We start from the raw sequence: 14,617 nt of genomic DNA on the forward strand, positions 1-14,617 counted from the left end.
AAAACAGCAGCTTAACTTCACACATACACAAAATTAAGCTCAACTCCATCCTTTATTCTCCTCTTTAAAAATTTCCTGATATTTGTAGTCATCGTCAGTTGGAGTTTGAGTTAAGTCTTCAGACCACTGTCATAAGCCAAAGATTCAGTCCGCTGTTCAAAGTGCAACAGGAGTTTATTTGACATTTTCATGTGTCAGGAGATTCAAGATTCAAGAGCTAAACATGCTAAAATGGCTTCGCCATCCTGAGGAAGGCTTCGCCTATGGCGAAGTGGCGAATGGCTAGCACAAGCACAGCAGAGAGAGCAGGCCCTTTCTTACTTTCAGGACAATACCATTGAAAGAAAAACAAACTACTGAACGCCAACTTAACAGTCGGTGCTGTTAGGCCCACACTGGCTAAACTAGCAACTCGCTAGCCCTCATGCTAGCAACCGACCCTTGTCTCCATGCATGCAAATGCTAAACTGAAGCATGATTGTAGAAGGACCAAACATTGCAAAATTAAACATTTTTCTATAATATCTGCTTCAGCACCCACCTCTTAACCGCTGAATGAGGTCAAATTGACTTCTTCGACACTTTTTCCTTCCTCTCTGAAAACTTGTTGTCGTGGTTCCACATGGACTGTTTTTATGTGTTTGGTACTTCCTGGTTCCGGTTTTCACTGTGTTGTGACAGTTACTTCAGTAAAGAAGTTAGCTCCCATGTTCCACACTCTGCCTCCGACTCCGTTTCTTCAGCATCACAAAATGATGGATACAATTCTGTTGTCTATATTCGGTCTATATCTAAACGTTGAAATGCAGTAGAGATTTAGACGTCTAAATCTCGGATATATTTAGACTATACTGTATATCGCTCAACGGCTATCATATTTATATCAGTTCAGTATTTGAAGATCAGTTCTGCAACATACAGTTATTGTTTTAAATAAATAGTTGTAGAATAATTGATTAAACTGCAACGTCTAAATTCCGTCTAAAAACAGACGGCATCTAGACGGTTGAAATTAGGTCTAAAAAAATGTAGACGTCTAATAGACGTCTATTGCTCAGTGGGCGATCTCATCTGTTGTTGTCGCCAAAGCCAGACGTGAGCGTAGGCGGAGACCCGTAGATTGCTGCTACAAAGGAAGCAGGTAGGATCATATCTAGGAAGATGAGGTACTGTATAATGAGCTCTATGTTGCATACTTTTGCCCTTCTGCTCCACGGGAGGTTTCTGTCCTTCCACTGAGACGTCTTTCTTTGCTAATGTTATCTGACCTAACACACAGAGCTACGGTTAGCTAATGTTCGCTAGCAACTTACCTTAGAACAGACGTAGGTGTTCTTATTGATTTTGGAGGGATTCAGCTGATCATGCGGTCTCCCACACTGATTAATCCACACGCGGCACCTTTCTTCTTGTGTCTTTGGCTTGGGGAATGCAAAAACATCAACACCACTCTCCAAGCTTTGCGGATAACGAGTGTCGGACTTGCAAGTACCGTACGCACACCGCTTCGGCATATTGTCTTCTGCTGAAAGCTTGACAGCCCTCTCGTGCAAAGTTACAGTTGCAGCACTATAAGAAGTAAAGAGTAGCAGCAGTAACATACTGTCTAGAAAATAACACCGGCTTACATTAGACACTGTAGACGGATGCTGGAATGAAGGTGAAACTCTGAGAACAGCAGCGATGGCAGTGGCAGCAGATGACAGTGCAGCTTTCAGGTGTTCAGACAGTGTGCAGTGCACTGGTTGCTTCAGTGCACTGACTCAATGCAAACAGCAAAATGTATGTGTTGCCTGTTAGAGCTGTATGAGCTTTGGTCGACTCAAGAAACCTACAGGTTTTACTTCATTTTGTCTGCTGCATCAAACATTCATACTTATTGTGGCAGCACCAGTGTACACACTTCTATAGTTACTAATGCTGTCAAACGAATACAATTTTTAATCAGATTAATCACAGGGTTGCTGTGGATTAATTTCGAAGAATCACGATCACATATCATTCAATTTTAATTTATATTATTTGCTTTTGATTTTGCATGCACAGACTCAAGAAAGAAGAGAATAGATATGTACTTAAGGTGTTTATTAAAGAACTTTAAAGGTTCATGTTACAATCCCAGACTAAGTCATTGACGTGACGTCACTTTCAAGGCCGCACTCTCGCGAGTAATTAACGTCGTATTAACCCAACATATCAAAGAGTAGATACTGAGCAAGATAGTTATTTGTAGTTTACCTTCATACTCGTACCCGACACAATGCAAGACTGTTGTGAAGGTGGAGACATGCGGCGATTGTGTATTTGCGCCAATTTTTTAAATAAAAGAAATTTGAAGGAGCGGCGGCTGGGATTTAATGAATCTAGAGGAAACCCTGCACATGCTTTGCATTAATGTGGTACTTTAAACTGGAAGTACTTCGGTGAAAAGAAAACTCCATCCTGCAGAGTGTGCATATTGCTGTATATCGGTCGAGTGTTTAGTCTTGTTTTTTGTTTTTTTTGTATTCAAGTTTTCCATCAAGTGGGTCAATGCGCTGTTTAGTTGGGCCCAGACAGAGACGGCCCGACTATTCAGATCCGTTCGTCTGGTCTCCCGGGTCCACATTTTGCCCTTGTTTAGTCTTTAGTTAAACTGAAGAATTCCCAAACACCGGTCTTCAGCATCTTGTCTTGTGTTTATGCAACGAAGTGAAGCGTGACGTCAGAGTCGGCAGCCACCCGGCCATTCGGGTGGTGTTTACAAATACGAATGGAGGAGCCGAAACGAGCCGAAGAACACGGCAGGATGAGCCAAAATGAGGCGAAGGCGAAGGGAAGAGACGAGCTCTGAATATTTTCGTCTGCGGGGAGGAGCGGCTGATCACATCGACATATGTGTATATATTATAGACATGTGTGGATATGTTCATGTGAGTATATTCTTTCCGCCCGGTGACGTCCGACGGTGTGTGTGTGTGTGTGTGTGTGTGTGTGTGTGTGGGGGCGGGGTAGTGCCGTAGCGAACGAATATTCGGATATTCGGGATATTCGGGTCCAGCCCTGTACGTTACTGAGGATTGATTGTACTCAGCGCTCCATGTATTGGACAAACAGCGCAAGGATATCATTCTGCGTGACTCCGACAAATGGCAAGAATATATTGCCATTTCATCGACAACACTCCAGCCGATGATAATTATTTTGAAAAGAGCTATAACTGGCCGATAAATCATTCAGGCCCTACTGTTCACTGTCTTCTGTTTCGAGTTGCTTCGTTCCGTCACTACCGGGTCAGCTGCCCATTTTCACATGCGCAACGGCAAGTCTACTTGGACAAACCGCCCGAACGCGTTGTGAGAGACGTTTCAGGGATTTTGAGTCATTCTGCACTGCAGATGTGTTAATTGCGTTGAAATTTAAATCAGATTAATCATCATGATGGATTAATCAGCATTAGCGCATTAATTTTGACAGCCCTAATAATTGCATTAATTTTTTTAAGCGTTAACCACGTGCAGGAGTGTGAGTGTGTAGCAGACACCCCATGAACTACTGTCAAATGTTCACGACTGTCAGAGTTAACTTGGGGAAAATATTTCATCTTACTTTCTCTCTACTGTACCCAAAAAAACTTTGCAAGCATGAAGCAATCACACACGCCCTTATTTCAGTGTAGCAGTGATGAAATGTTACCTCATTATGTCATTTCGAGTTTCGTCAAGCAGCACAACTAATATAATGCTCAAAATTAATCAAATAACCATTGACTACTCCCGAGAGCTGCCTCACCATTACTACTACATGCTTCCTGCCTCTTTCTTCCTCCCGTGTTTCTCCCCTGTCGTTCCATCTCCTCCTTCCATCACTTGTGTGGAGCGGTGACAGAGATAGATAGAGGGTTTGGCAACTGAAGGAGGAGATGAATATTTAAAATCGGGCATCTTTCTCTGTCCTCTCACTGCCTCCCATTGTCTGTGTCGGTCTCCCCCTGGGGCTTGGATCTTCAACTCTTGGTGTGGTGTGGTGCTTGTGTGTGACTCCGATGTGTGTTTGTGTGGCGTGTCTTGACTTGTGGCTTCATATTGGCATTCTAAGGCAAGTGTAGTCCCCGGATGACACTTACCTGTCAGTATGCGGCATTAATGAGCGCAGTGAGTTGCAAAAATACCCTCCCCACTCTGACACACACATGCAGGATTCTCCAGAGATATCAGCCGATGATCCCCTTCTCCTCTCCGTTCAGTTTTGTGTACCGTGCTAAAACGGCCCACTTAAGATATTCTACCTGTGATTTCCGTCGTTCCCGTTTCCTTTTATTTTTTTCAAAAACTCATTCTTCATTTCTTGATCTAAAAAAACTTTGTGTAACTCAGTTGTATATGTGGTCTCAGTGTGATATGTGTTAGCCGACTGTGAACCCTGCAGACACATATCTGACAACTCTATTAATACACAGTCAGCTAACACCAGCCTCCTCCTGTGTGCATTTGTGTGTATGCATGTGAAGCGGTGTGTGTGTGTGTCTGTGTCTGTGTCTGTGTGTCTGTGTGTGTGTGCGCTCAGCCCTCAGCCAATCCCTCTGCTCTCGAGGTCTCTGCAGAGATGTGTCTGAAGGGCTTAAAACACACCAGTCATAGAAAGATCATGCACACACTCTGCGGCTGACTCACTGACACTAATAGGAGAACAAGCTGTAATCTGAGAGAATCCATTCAAAGAGGGATTACGTTCTAATCTGTGGATGGAGTACAGTAGCCTTTCATCGCTCTCTCTCTTTCTGTTTATCAATCCATCTCTTTCCTGCCCTAAAGCTGCACCAATCCTTTTACCAGCCACGTTTTTTTTTTTTGTGTCATTCCCATCCTTGAGGTAATATAGGATTTTTCTGCTTCCATCTGAATGAGACACACACACACACATGCACGCACGCACGCACGCACGCACGCACGCACGCACGCACGCACGCACGCACGCACGCACATACACAGCTGTGTCACCTCAGCAGCACTTTACTGTCAATCAGTGATGATTGCACTGACGAGAGCATTGTGACACAGCAATGCGTCACTGCCTCTATGGTGCTAAATTATACCCACCACCACTCAACAGGAAACTCACAGGATTTATTTATTAATTTTTTTGTCCTGCCCTATCATCACTTTTGATTTATTTTTTAGCCGCTCTACTTTTTATCAAGCCCCATTCTTTAACGAAGCTTTTAAGCCCCGAGTTGTTGTTCTCATACTGCTTCGTTATACTACAACCCTTCCTGCAAATTTTTCCCTCAATCACTCCCACTTTCCCTCGCTCCGCCACATGGTGTTTCTCATTTGCTAAATGAGGAATCCAATAGAGTTAGATTAAACTTCTGGACTCTCTTTGTAGAATCTTTACGGGGAGCCTTTTAGCTGCCACAGCTTGCACACACACAATAACGCTGCCAGTTTGAATATTTCTCCTTGTTTAAGTTGAAGAAGATTAATTTAATAATCCCAGTTTAGATAAATAAAAGGAGAAGATAAGAGGATGATAGGGAGTAAGGGAGGGGAGATAGGCAGTGGGTAATGAGAGATCCAGACGAGATGAAATGATAGAGATTTCCCCAGAGAAAGACTGTGTTAGACACACTGATGGAGAGAAAAGAAGAGCGCAGATCACACAACCGTATGGCATTTTGCTTTCCCCTCTATTTCTACCATCACGTCTGTCACTCCAGGACAAAGAAGACCATCTGTACGGTTCCCCATCTGCATGTACACTCCTCGGAGCCCTTTTTCATCTTTCTCAGAGTTCTCCCTTGTCGTACCAGTGCTCCTGCTGTCCACAATTTGTCGGCCGGCTCCCCCTCACATCGTCCCAGTTTAAAGGTTGCGGCTGCTTATTATCTCCCGCCGTCACTGCCATTACAGCTGCTCTGATGGTTACCAGTCCCTGTCTGACCTATGCTTCCTGCTCTGGACAGCTAATGGACACTCCTCACCCTCTCTCCTCACCTTTACCTGTCCATCGTCCCTCTACCACTACCCATCTTCACTTCACCGACCTCTTAACACGTCGTACCACACTCTCTGCACAATGAAATTAAATCTAAACCTGTGTGTGTGTGTGTCTGTGTCTGTGTGTCTGTGTTTTATAGTGTACCATGAAAAAACTGAGAGTGATAAAGACCCCTACTATTACTTCCTGTCTTTCTTTTCCGTATGTCACTTCACTTATCTTCCCCATTAATGACTCAACCTCTACCCCGAGTTGGAGAGAGAGTCTCAAGACAGTTTTGTGTGTGTGTGTGTGTGTGTGTGTGTGTGTGTGTGTGTGTGTGTGTGTGTGTGTGTGTGTGTGTGTGTGTGTGTGTGTGTGTGTGTGTGTGTGCGCACGCGCTCTATCACTTGTCTGTCTCCCGGTACCAACATGTCTTATTACACATCCATGTGACAGTGGGATGGGACTTTTCATCGCTTTCTCTCCGATTAAAAAAAAAAGGAAAGAGGAAGAATGTGACGGAGAAATAAAGAGCAGAGAGTCAATTACCACCTTTTCCTCCTTCCCTTCAAAGAGGAGATCAAAGCTGCTTCCCCTTCCCCTGCCTCCTCACCCTCCTTCCTTCCACACCAACCCCTATCAGAACTAGCTTGTTAATTTGTACTCGCTACTCCTCCCTTATTGGAAATCTACATATTCATCATTTGTGGAGTCTATACAAGGGGAAACCCATTGATGTTTGTACGATTGCACACACACGATGCGACAACAGTCCGTGAAATACTTTTTATAGTGGCCTATTCTACAGTTTTTGTACTATTTTTCCGAGCAAATGTTATACTTTTTAAACTGATAACGGTGTGTCCTGTTTTTTCTGAGAGACCATTCAAGCCATAAATCATACTCGCGTACACACAATCACAATCTTGCCTGTACACCGCCATACTCTCCCACTCACCTTTTAAACCATAAATCATTCTTCACATGCTGTACGCTATCATTGTAACTCACACACACCGCCATACTATCTCTAATACATCATTATACTCGGTACTGGTAGGATATATCAGACACTATATCAGAAAGACTTATGGTGTTGGTGTGTGTGTAAGATTGAAAATATGTTTGCGATTAGAGATTACAACAGTTTAGAAGTAGTGGAAAGAATCTAGGAGTTTTTCCTCAAGCTCTTTTTCATTCCCGTCTCTTCTCAATCACACACTCTCATACACTCACTGTTGTTTCATATTACCATTGTGTCATTTCAAGAATATTTGTGTTTGTAAAACTGGAGAGGCACTGTATATTTGCCTTGTTCTTGTAAATTAGATATGATTTAATCACGCTTTCTGCTCAATCAAAACATATGGGAACGCTGGATTCTACCCTCGCTGACTGGACAGTTCGCCAAAGAGACAGACAACAATGCTCACACTCACATCTACAGCCAATTTAGAATTACCAATTCAAGCAGCATGCATGTCTGCGGGAGCACCCACGCATGCACAGGGAGAACACACCAGTCCAGTTCTTTTCTTCAAACAAGATGCTTGTTTGTTGCAGAAATCAGGAAACAAAAACACATTTACACTTGTTAATAGCTGGAAAAATCCAGACAACACGGTCGGTCTATTATTACTTAGCTAATTAGGCAGAACATGAGAAACACTACTCCATTATAATCAAAGCAAGCCCACAGATTTTGATGAATCTTTAGACAGCACCCATGTAAGAAATCTGATTGCGGAACTGCTCAAACTGCAAGACGGTCAACGAAGCACCTTAATGCCTCACAGACAGAAAGCTGGAAATTTAGCTCAGTTAATGACCAGTTTGAACTTACAATGAAGGTAAATTCATCCCAGCTTCCTACTACTGTTGATGGTGCATGTATAGTTGTGTGCGTTAGAAAAGTACCATATTGAGCACAGGGTGGTATGATTGTGCATGTTTAAAAGAGTACAGCAATGTGTGGGAGAATCAGAATCCCTGTTTGAGATTTTGCTGCCGTGTGAGAGAGAGAGAGCATGATTTATGAGCTAATCTGCCTCTCATATTTCCTCTCTGTGTTGTAGATCCTGAGTCGGAGCCGGTGGCTGCCACAATAGTGATCGGACCCAAAGACACAACGGTGGTGATGGGGAGTGAGGCTACGCTAGAGTGTGTTGCTAATGCCAGGTAAATTTCTTCTATGTACATGCAGAAACACACTCACACAAGGGTGAACAATTCCTTTCTTGCAGGAGAGTGCTGTTTTCTTTCAGGGCAATTAGAAGACACCACAGAAAGTCATTGCTCAGCAAGTCTTTGCCCATAGTATTAGACACACTGGCGCGCGCGCGCACACACACACACACACACACACACACACACACACACACACACACACACACACACACACACACACACACACACACACACTTCATCGTGTTTGCATCTCACAACCACTACTGCTTCACTCCACCCCTAACCTTAAACCAACTTCATATTATCCATCCATCCATTCTCTATATACCGCTTTATCCTCACTAGGGTCGCGGGGGGGGGGCTGGAACCTATCTCAGCTGACTCAGGCGAAGGCAGGGGACACCCTGGACAGGTCGCCAGTCTGTCTCAGGGCTACATAGACAAACAGTCACTCTCGCATTCGCACCTACGGGCAATTTAGACTAATCAATTAACCTTAGCATATTTTTGGAGTGTGGGAGGAAGCCGGAGTGCCTGAAGAAAACCCACGCATGCACAGGGAGAACATGCGAACTCCATGCAGAAATCTCCCAGGCCCAGGCCGGGATTTGAACCGGGGATCTTCTTGCTGCAACTTCATATTATAATTTAATTAAAATTTCCTCATGAATATTTACTTTTTGTCCCCATAATGTGACTGTGTAAACAGATTATTTTATTATAATGCAATGTTCTGCTGGGAAATCTTGAGTTCTGGTTACTTTGACCATGCAACCCCCTATACATGGTTCCAGAACCACCACCAACACCTCCGAGATTTGCTGTCAACATTTCTTACTACCAGATACCTCAGGATACATTTAGAGTCCTGTCTCCACAGCGTGACATGTCAAAGGTGAAGCTAAAGTTTTGGTTGAGGTAAGTGGTTTTAATATTCAGTGTGTGCGTTACAGTGAGTAATACAAGTACACACACACACACACACACACACACACACACCATCATCATCGGCGGTCACTCGTAGTCGAGTATGACTGTCGTCCCTCTTGGTCCATGTGGATCTTCAAGTGGGCATAGAGGCCGATTCTGGACCCAATTATTCTGCTGCAATGTAAATGGTAAATGGACTTGCTCTTATATAGCGCTTTTCTACTCATCAGAGTACTCAAAGCGCTTTTACAACAATTGCTCCCATTCACACACATTCACACACTAATGTGCAGGTTGCTAATCAACCTGCAACATCAGTCAGTATACATTCATACACCAGTGGAACAGTCACTGGTAGGCAATTTGGGGTTCAGAATCTTGCCCAAGGAAGCTTCGGCATGCAGCACATGACTAGGCGAGAGCGGGAATCGAACCGCTGACCCTTCGATCATTGGACGACCCACTCTACCACCTGATCCACAGCCACCCCGTGAGCAGGGGAATGTAGTAGTGGTGGGTTTGGGTTGGACCTGTTTGGTGGTTGCTATCTCCTTCCTTAGTCTGCGTTTGTGTTACGATTGTGGAGGGGAGAACCCAAGCGCAGACAAACAGACAGGCTAAATGGTTAGAATGAAAAAAGGGTTTTTATTGAGAAGAATTCCAAAACACAATAACCGGGAACAGTACTGGGGAGGCAGGACAGAAACCAAATTAAAATAATGCTATGAAACCAAAATACTTAATGTAACAGAACTAAGGAGTGTACTCACATACCAGAGAAAACTATTAGTCGAAGGAGCAAACAGGCTGGGGGTTAATCCAACAGAGTCCAAGGGGTGAAATCCGCAAAGGGAAAAAACAGCAAAGTCCAAAAGCAGAGGTAGTCCATAAGTGGGAAATCTTGCACAGGACAGAGGCTGTGGCAGCGTGTGAAGAAGGCAATGATCCGGCAGAGACTGAGGGGAAGAAGGGAGCTTATATAGTTGAGGGGAACAGGTGAGTGAGGTGAGCTGATTAGCTGCAGCTGATGCCAATGACAGTAATCAGCAGGCAGAGCTAGGGGACGAGCGAGCAGGAGGGAGAGACAGGAGGGAAGGATGACAGACAGGGGGAGACTGAGGCAAACAAGCCAAAACACACAGAGAAGGGCAACAATGGGGAAAGGAAGAAAAAGTGGAGGAAAAGGGCAGGAGCAGGAGTATGACCATAACAGTTTGTCTTGTGCAGCATGATGGAGGTCAGCGTTGTACTGTGCGGCACCCTCACAGACAATGTTTCTCCAGATCGCCCTGTCGGTTGCTATATCTTCCCAAGCTTTCAGATCTATGTGGCATTTCTTTAGGTTTGTTTTTTTGTGTTGTCCTTGAATCTCTTCTTATGGCCTCCCAGAGCCCACTTTCCTTCAGCTGGTTGGGAGTACAGGACTTGTTTTGGGAGGTGAGAGTCAGGCATTTGACAACATAGCCAGTCCATCGGAGCTGGTTTTGGGCAATGGTGGCCATGATAGTGGGGATGTTAGCCTCCTCCAAGACGCCAGTGTTGGTGCTTCTGTCCTCCCAACTAATCCTGAGGATTTTTCGGAGGCGTCTTTGATGGTGTGCCTCAAGTACCTTTAGATGCCTGCTGTATGTGGTCCAGGCTTCTGATCGATACAGGAGAGTGGGGAGCACCACAGCTTTATAGACCAGGATTTTGGTATTTGCTTGGAGATCGCGGTTCTCAAAGACTCTCCTCCTTAGCCTTGAGAATGCCCCACTGGCACTGCTGAGGCGGTGGTGTATTTCATCAACAATGATGGCTTTTGATGAGAGGAGGCTGCCAAGGTATGGGAAGTGGTCCACATTTTCCAGTCGGATGTTATCAATGGAGATGTTTGGAGATATCTCAAGCGTGCTGCAGTTTGGTGGTTGTCTTTTTTATATTGACGGCCAGACCAAGCTGTTTGTATGCTTTGACAAAGGCAGACAGGCTGCACTGAAGATCCTCTTCTCAGAGGGTTACGAGAGCGTTGTCGTCTGCATACTGGAGCTCCATGATGGATATGGTGGTGGTTTCACCTTTAGCTCTGAATCGGTTGATGTTGAGAAGTTGGCTGTTGGTTCTGTGCATGATTTTGACTCTCTGGGGCAGATGTTGATTTGTGAGATGGAGGATAGCAGCAACATAGATGGAGAATAGTGTTGGAGCGATGACACATCCCTGTTTGACTCCTGTGTCGACTCTAAAGGGTTCTATTTCGTCTCCACTGCCACTGAGTACTGTGGCATACATATTGTCATGCAGCAGTCTCAGTACCCGGATGTATTTTTCTGGGCAGCCAATCTTTGCCAGAACCAGCCAAAGGGCCTGATGATTTACTGAGTCGAAGGCTTTGGTGAAGTCTATAAAGGCCATGTATAATGGTAGATTTTGTTCCCGGCATTTTTCTTGCAGTTGGCGACCAATAAAAATCCTGTCTATGGTGCCTCTGCTTGGGCGAAATCCACTCTGGGACTCGGGAAGAATGCTCTCTGACAGGGGGGTGAGTCTCCTGGCCAAGACCCGAGCAAGGGCTTTCCCTACGGTGGACAGGAGAGAAATGCCATGGTAATTCCCACAGTCAGCCTTGTCTAAATTTTTAAAGATGGAGACAATCAAGGCATCCCTAAGCTGTGCAGGGATTTCCTCTTCTTCCCATATATTCAGAAACAAGGCATGGATGTGCTTCAGAAGATCAGGACTGCCTTTCTTCAGGACGTCTGCTGAGATGTCGTCAGGTCCAGCAGCCTTGTTGTTTCTCATCTTCCTAATGGCGTCCTGTACTTCATCCAGGCTGGGTGGTTCTCCCATGCTTTCCTCTATGGGCTGTTGAGGAAGTTGGTCAAGGGCCTCCATCTCAGGAGTGGTGTCCCTGTTTAAGAGGTCCTTATAGTGCTCTTTCCACCTGTTTGCAATTGCCTCCTTGTCTTTCAGAAGCAAGAGCCCATCTTTAGAGCGAAGGGGAGTTAGGCAGTGGTGACTGGGGCCATATGCCGCTCTTGTGGCATCAAAGAATCCTCTCGTGTCTCCAGAGTCGGCAAGCTGCTGGATCTCCAGAGCCTTCTTTGTCCACCACTGGTTCTTCAGTTTCCGAACTTGTGTTTGTACGGCTGCCTTCACTTTGGCATAGACTGCTCTTTTAACCTTGCAATGAAGGTTGTTTTGACAGGTGATAAAAGTTTGCTGCTTGGTGTCAATGAGCTGTTGGATCTTGCTGTCATTCTCGTCAAACCAGTCTTGATGTCTCCGCTTTTTGTGACCGAGGATGCTTTTGCAGGAGTCCACGATGGCAGTGGAAAGTGTGCTCCAATGTTTTTCAGTATCCTCTGGGTACTGTTTGGGCAAGGCTGCCCTAAGGGTATCCTGCAGCTGTTGTTGGTAGATGATGTCATCCAACAGCACGATGTTAAGCTTTGGCCAGCTTTGTCCGTTCTGCAACCTTCTCTTCCGCGTTAAGCAGATAGACATGATGGAGCGTATGAGGCGGTGGTCAGTCCAGCAGTCATCTGCACTGGTCATTGCTCTGGTGTTAAGGACATCACAGCGGTCTTTGGAGTGGACTATGATGTAGTCAATGAGATGTCATAATTTGGAGCGGGGATGCATCCATGATGTTTTGAACTTGGTTTTCTGACGAAAAAGTGTGTTGGTGATGACCAAGTTGGGCTCTGAGCACTTGGTTAGCAGTAGTATGCCATTGGGGTTTGTGTTTCCAACCCCTTCTCTCCCCAGCATACTGTTCCATAGGTGGTGGTTTCGTCCCACTTTGGCATTGAAGTCTCCAAGCAGAATTAACATGTCCTCCTTTGGGACTTCGGATAGTATTTTGTCCAGGTCAGCATAGAAGGCCTCCTTTACTTCATCCTGTGCATCAAGCGTTGATAATGGTGGCCATCTGACTGCTGGCAAGCATCAGACGAATGGTCATTAGGTGCTCGTTGATGCCCACTGGGAGTTCTTGAAGGTGGTTGATGAGGCAGCTCTTAATAGCAAACCTCACACCATGGATTTGTTGCTCATTTGCAGGCTTTCCCTTCCAAAAGAAAGTATACCCGCCTTTTTCCTCCTTCCGCTGCCCTTCATCAGCCAGTCAGGTCTCGGAGAATGCTGCGATGTTGATCCAGAACTTCCTTAGCTCTCTGCAGATGATGGCAGTTCGCCTTTCAGGTCGATCACTAGCTTGGTTGTCTGTGAGGGTTCGCACATTCCAGGCCCCAATATGTAGTTTTGTGTGTTTCTGACCACATGGTGGTGATCCCTCTGGATGCAGTATTCCAGACAGGATTTTGTGAGGCAGTCTATGTTTGGGGTACCTTTTCTAACCCCCTCCCCTACTGGGGTGAGCAGAGTGGATCCTGAATAGGACTGCTCAGTCATGGGTGCAGCTGCCGAAAAGCTCTTTCTGCTTTAGTCCAAGAACTTAATGACTGTATCAAACTCAGTCACCTGTGTGCCAGGTCGTGGCTAAAGACTCCCAGACTTCACTGTCCTGTCCCCGTTACCACTTCCTGATTGCCACAGGACTTTGTCTTGTCCAGGATGTAAAATGGATGGGTTCCCTTTGAGAGGACGCCTGCGCGTGACGTCTTTTAACGTGGGGAGACTGATGTGCCTGCAGTCACCACACAGTCCTTGGCAGAGAGGGGCCTGAGTCCAGTGGCATGGAAATCATGACGACTGAAGACCACTCTCTGTTGCAGCCTTTATCCGCCTTCAGTGCCATTGTGAGACATGGTGTCATCCTCCGCCACTCCCGCCGTTGAGGTCTTTGGATCGCTCTTGGTCTCAGACCTCCCCCTAACCTTTACCCTAACCTTAACCTTCACCAAAACAATGTGTAACCCTAAAGAAGCATTTTTGCACTTTTACTTTTTTTCAGTAACAACAACATGGCCAAGAAAATGCTGTTGCCACCCGTGGGGACCTCATTTTAGGTCCCCACCATAAGACGAGTCCCCACCTATATAGCAATAGTCAGGTTTAAGTCCCCACCGGGTCCCCACCGGTATAGATAAACAAGTACACACACACACACACACACACACATGTTTGTACTTCTATCTTAGTGAGGACATCCATAGGCGCAATGCATTTCCTAGAGCCTTACCCTAACCTTAACCATCACAACTGATTGCCTAAACTTAATCCTTACCCTGACCCTAACCAAACCTCAATTCATACCTGTTCTCTAAAAACAAGTCTTCACCCTCAAACATGGCTGTTTCAAAGTGAGGACCGGCCAAAATGTCCTCACTTTGTAAAAATGTCCTCACTTTGATAGTTAAATGCAGAAAATGGTCCTCACCATGTAGCAAGTACAAGAACACACACACACGCACACAGAGGGTATTCCCAAGGTATATAAGAGGCCGTTTCATGTCATAAGCAGCACTGCACATGCAAAGGCCTAGAGTGGTTTCCTGCTTACATTCAAGCTGTAGCACAACTCAGAAGTTGTCAGGTCTCACATAATGCCTAAAACTAAAAGAATTATACAAAGCCACAAAGGCTGCCATCTTGG

General features: G+C 45.3%; 1 protein-coding gene across 1 annotated transcript in view; it reads left to right on the forward strand.

The window, feature by feature from the left end:
- Positions 1-14,617, forward strand: part of LOC110965100 (protein sidekick-1-like) — a 425,539-nt gene that overhangs the window by 274,416 nt on the left and 136,506 nt on the right. The window contains 1 exon segment of the mRNA XM_051945333.1: positions 8,037-8,139. Coding sequence (XP_051801293.1) covers positions 8,037-8,139 — 103 coding nt within the window.

This window comes from Acanthochromis polyacanthus, chromosome 3, assembly GCF_021347895.1.
Source record: "Acanthochromis polyacanthus isolate Apoly-LR-REF ecotype Palm Island chromosome 3, KAUST_Apoly_ChrSc, whole genome shotgun sequence".
In the NCBI taxonomy this organism is placed as follows: Eukaryota; Metazoa; Chordata; class Actinopteri; family Pomacentridae; genus Acanthochromis; species Acanthochromis polyacanthus.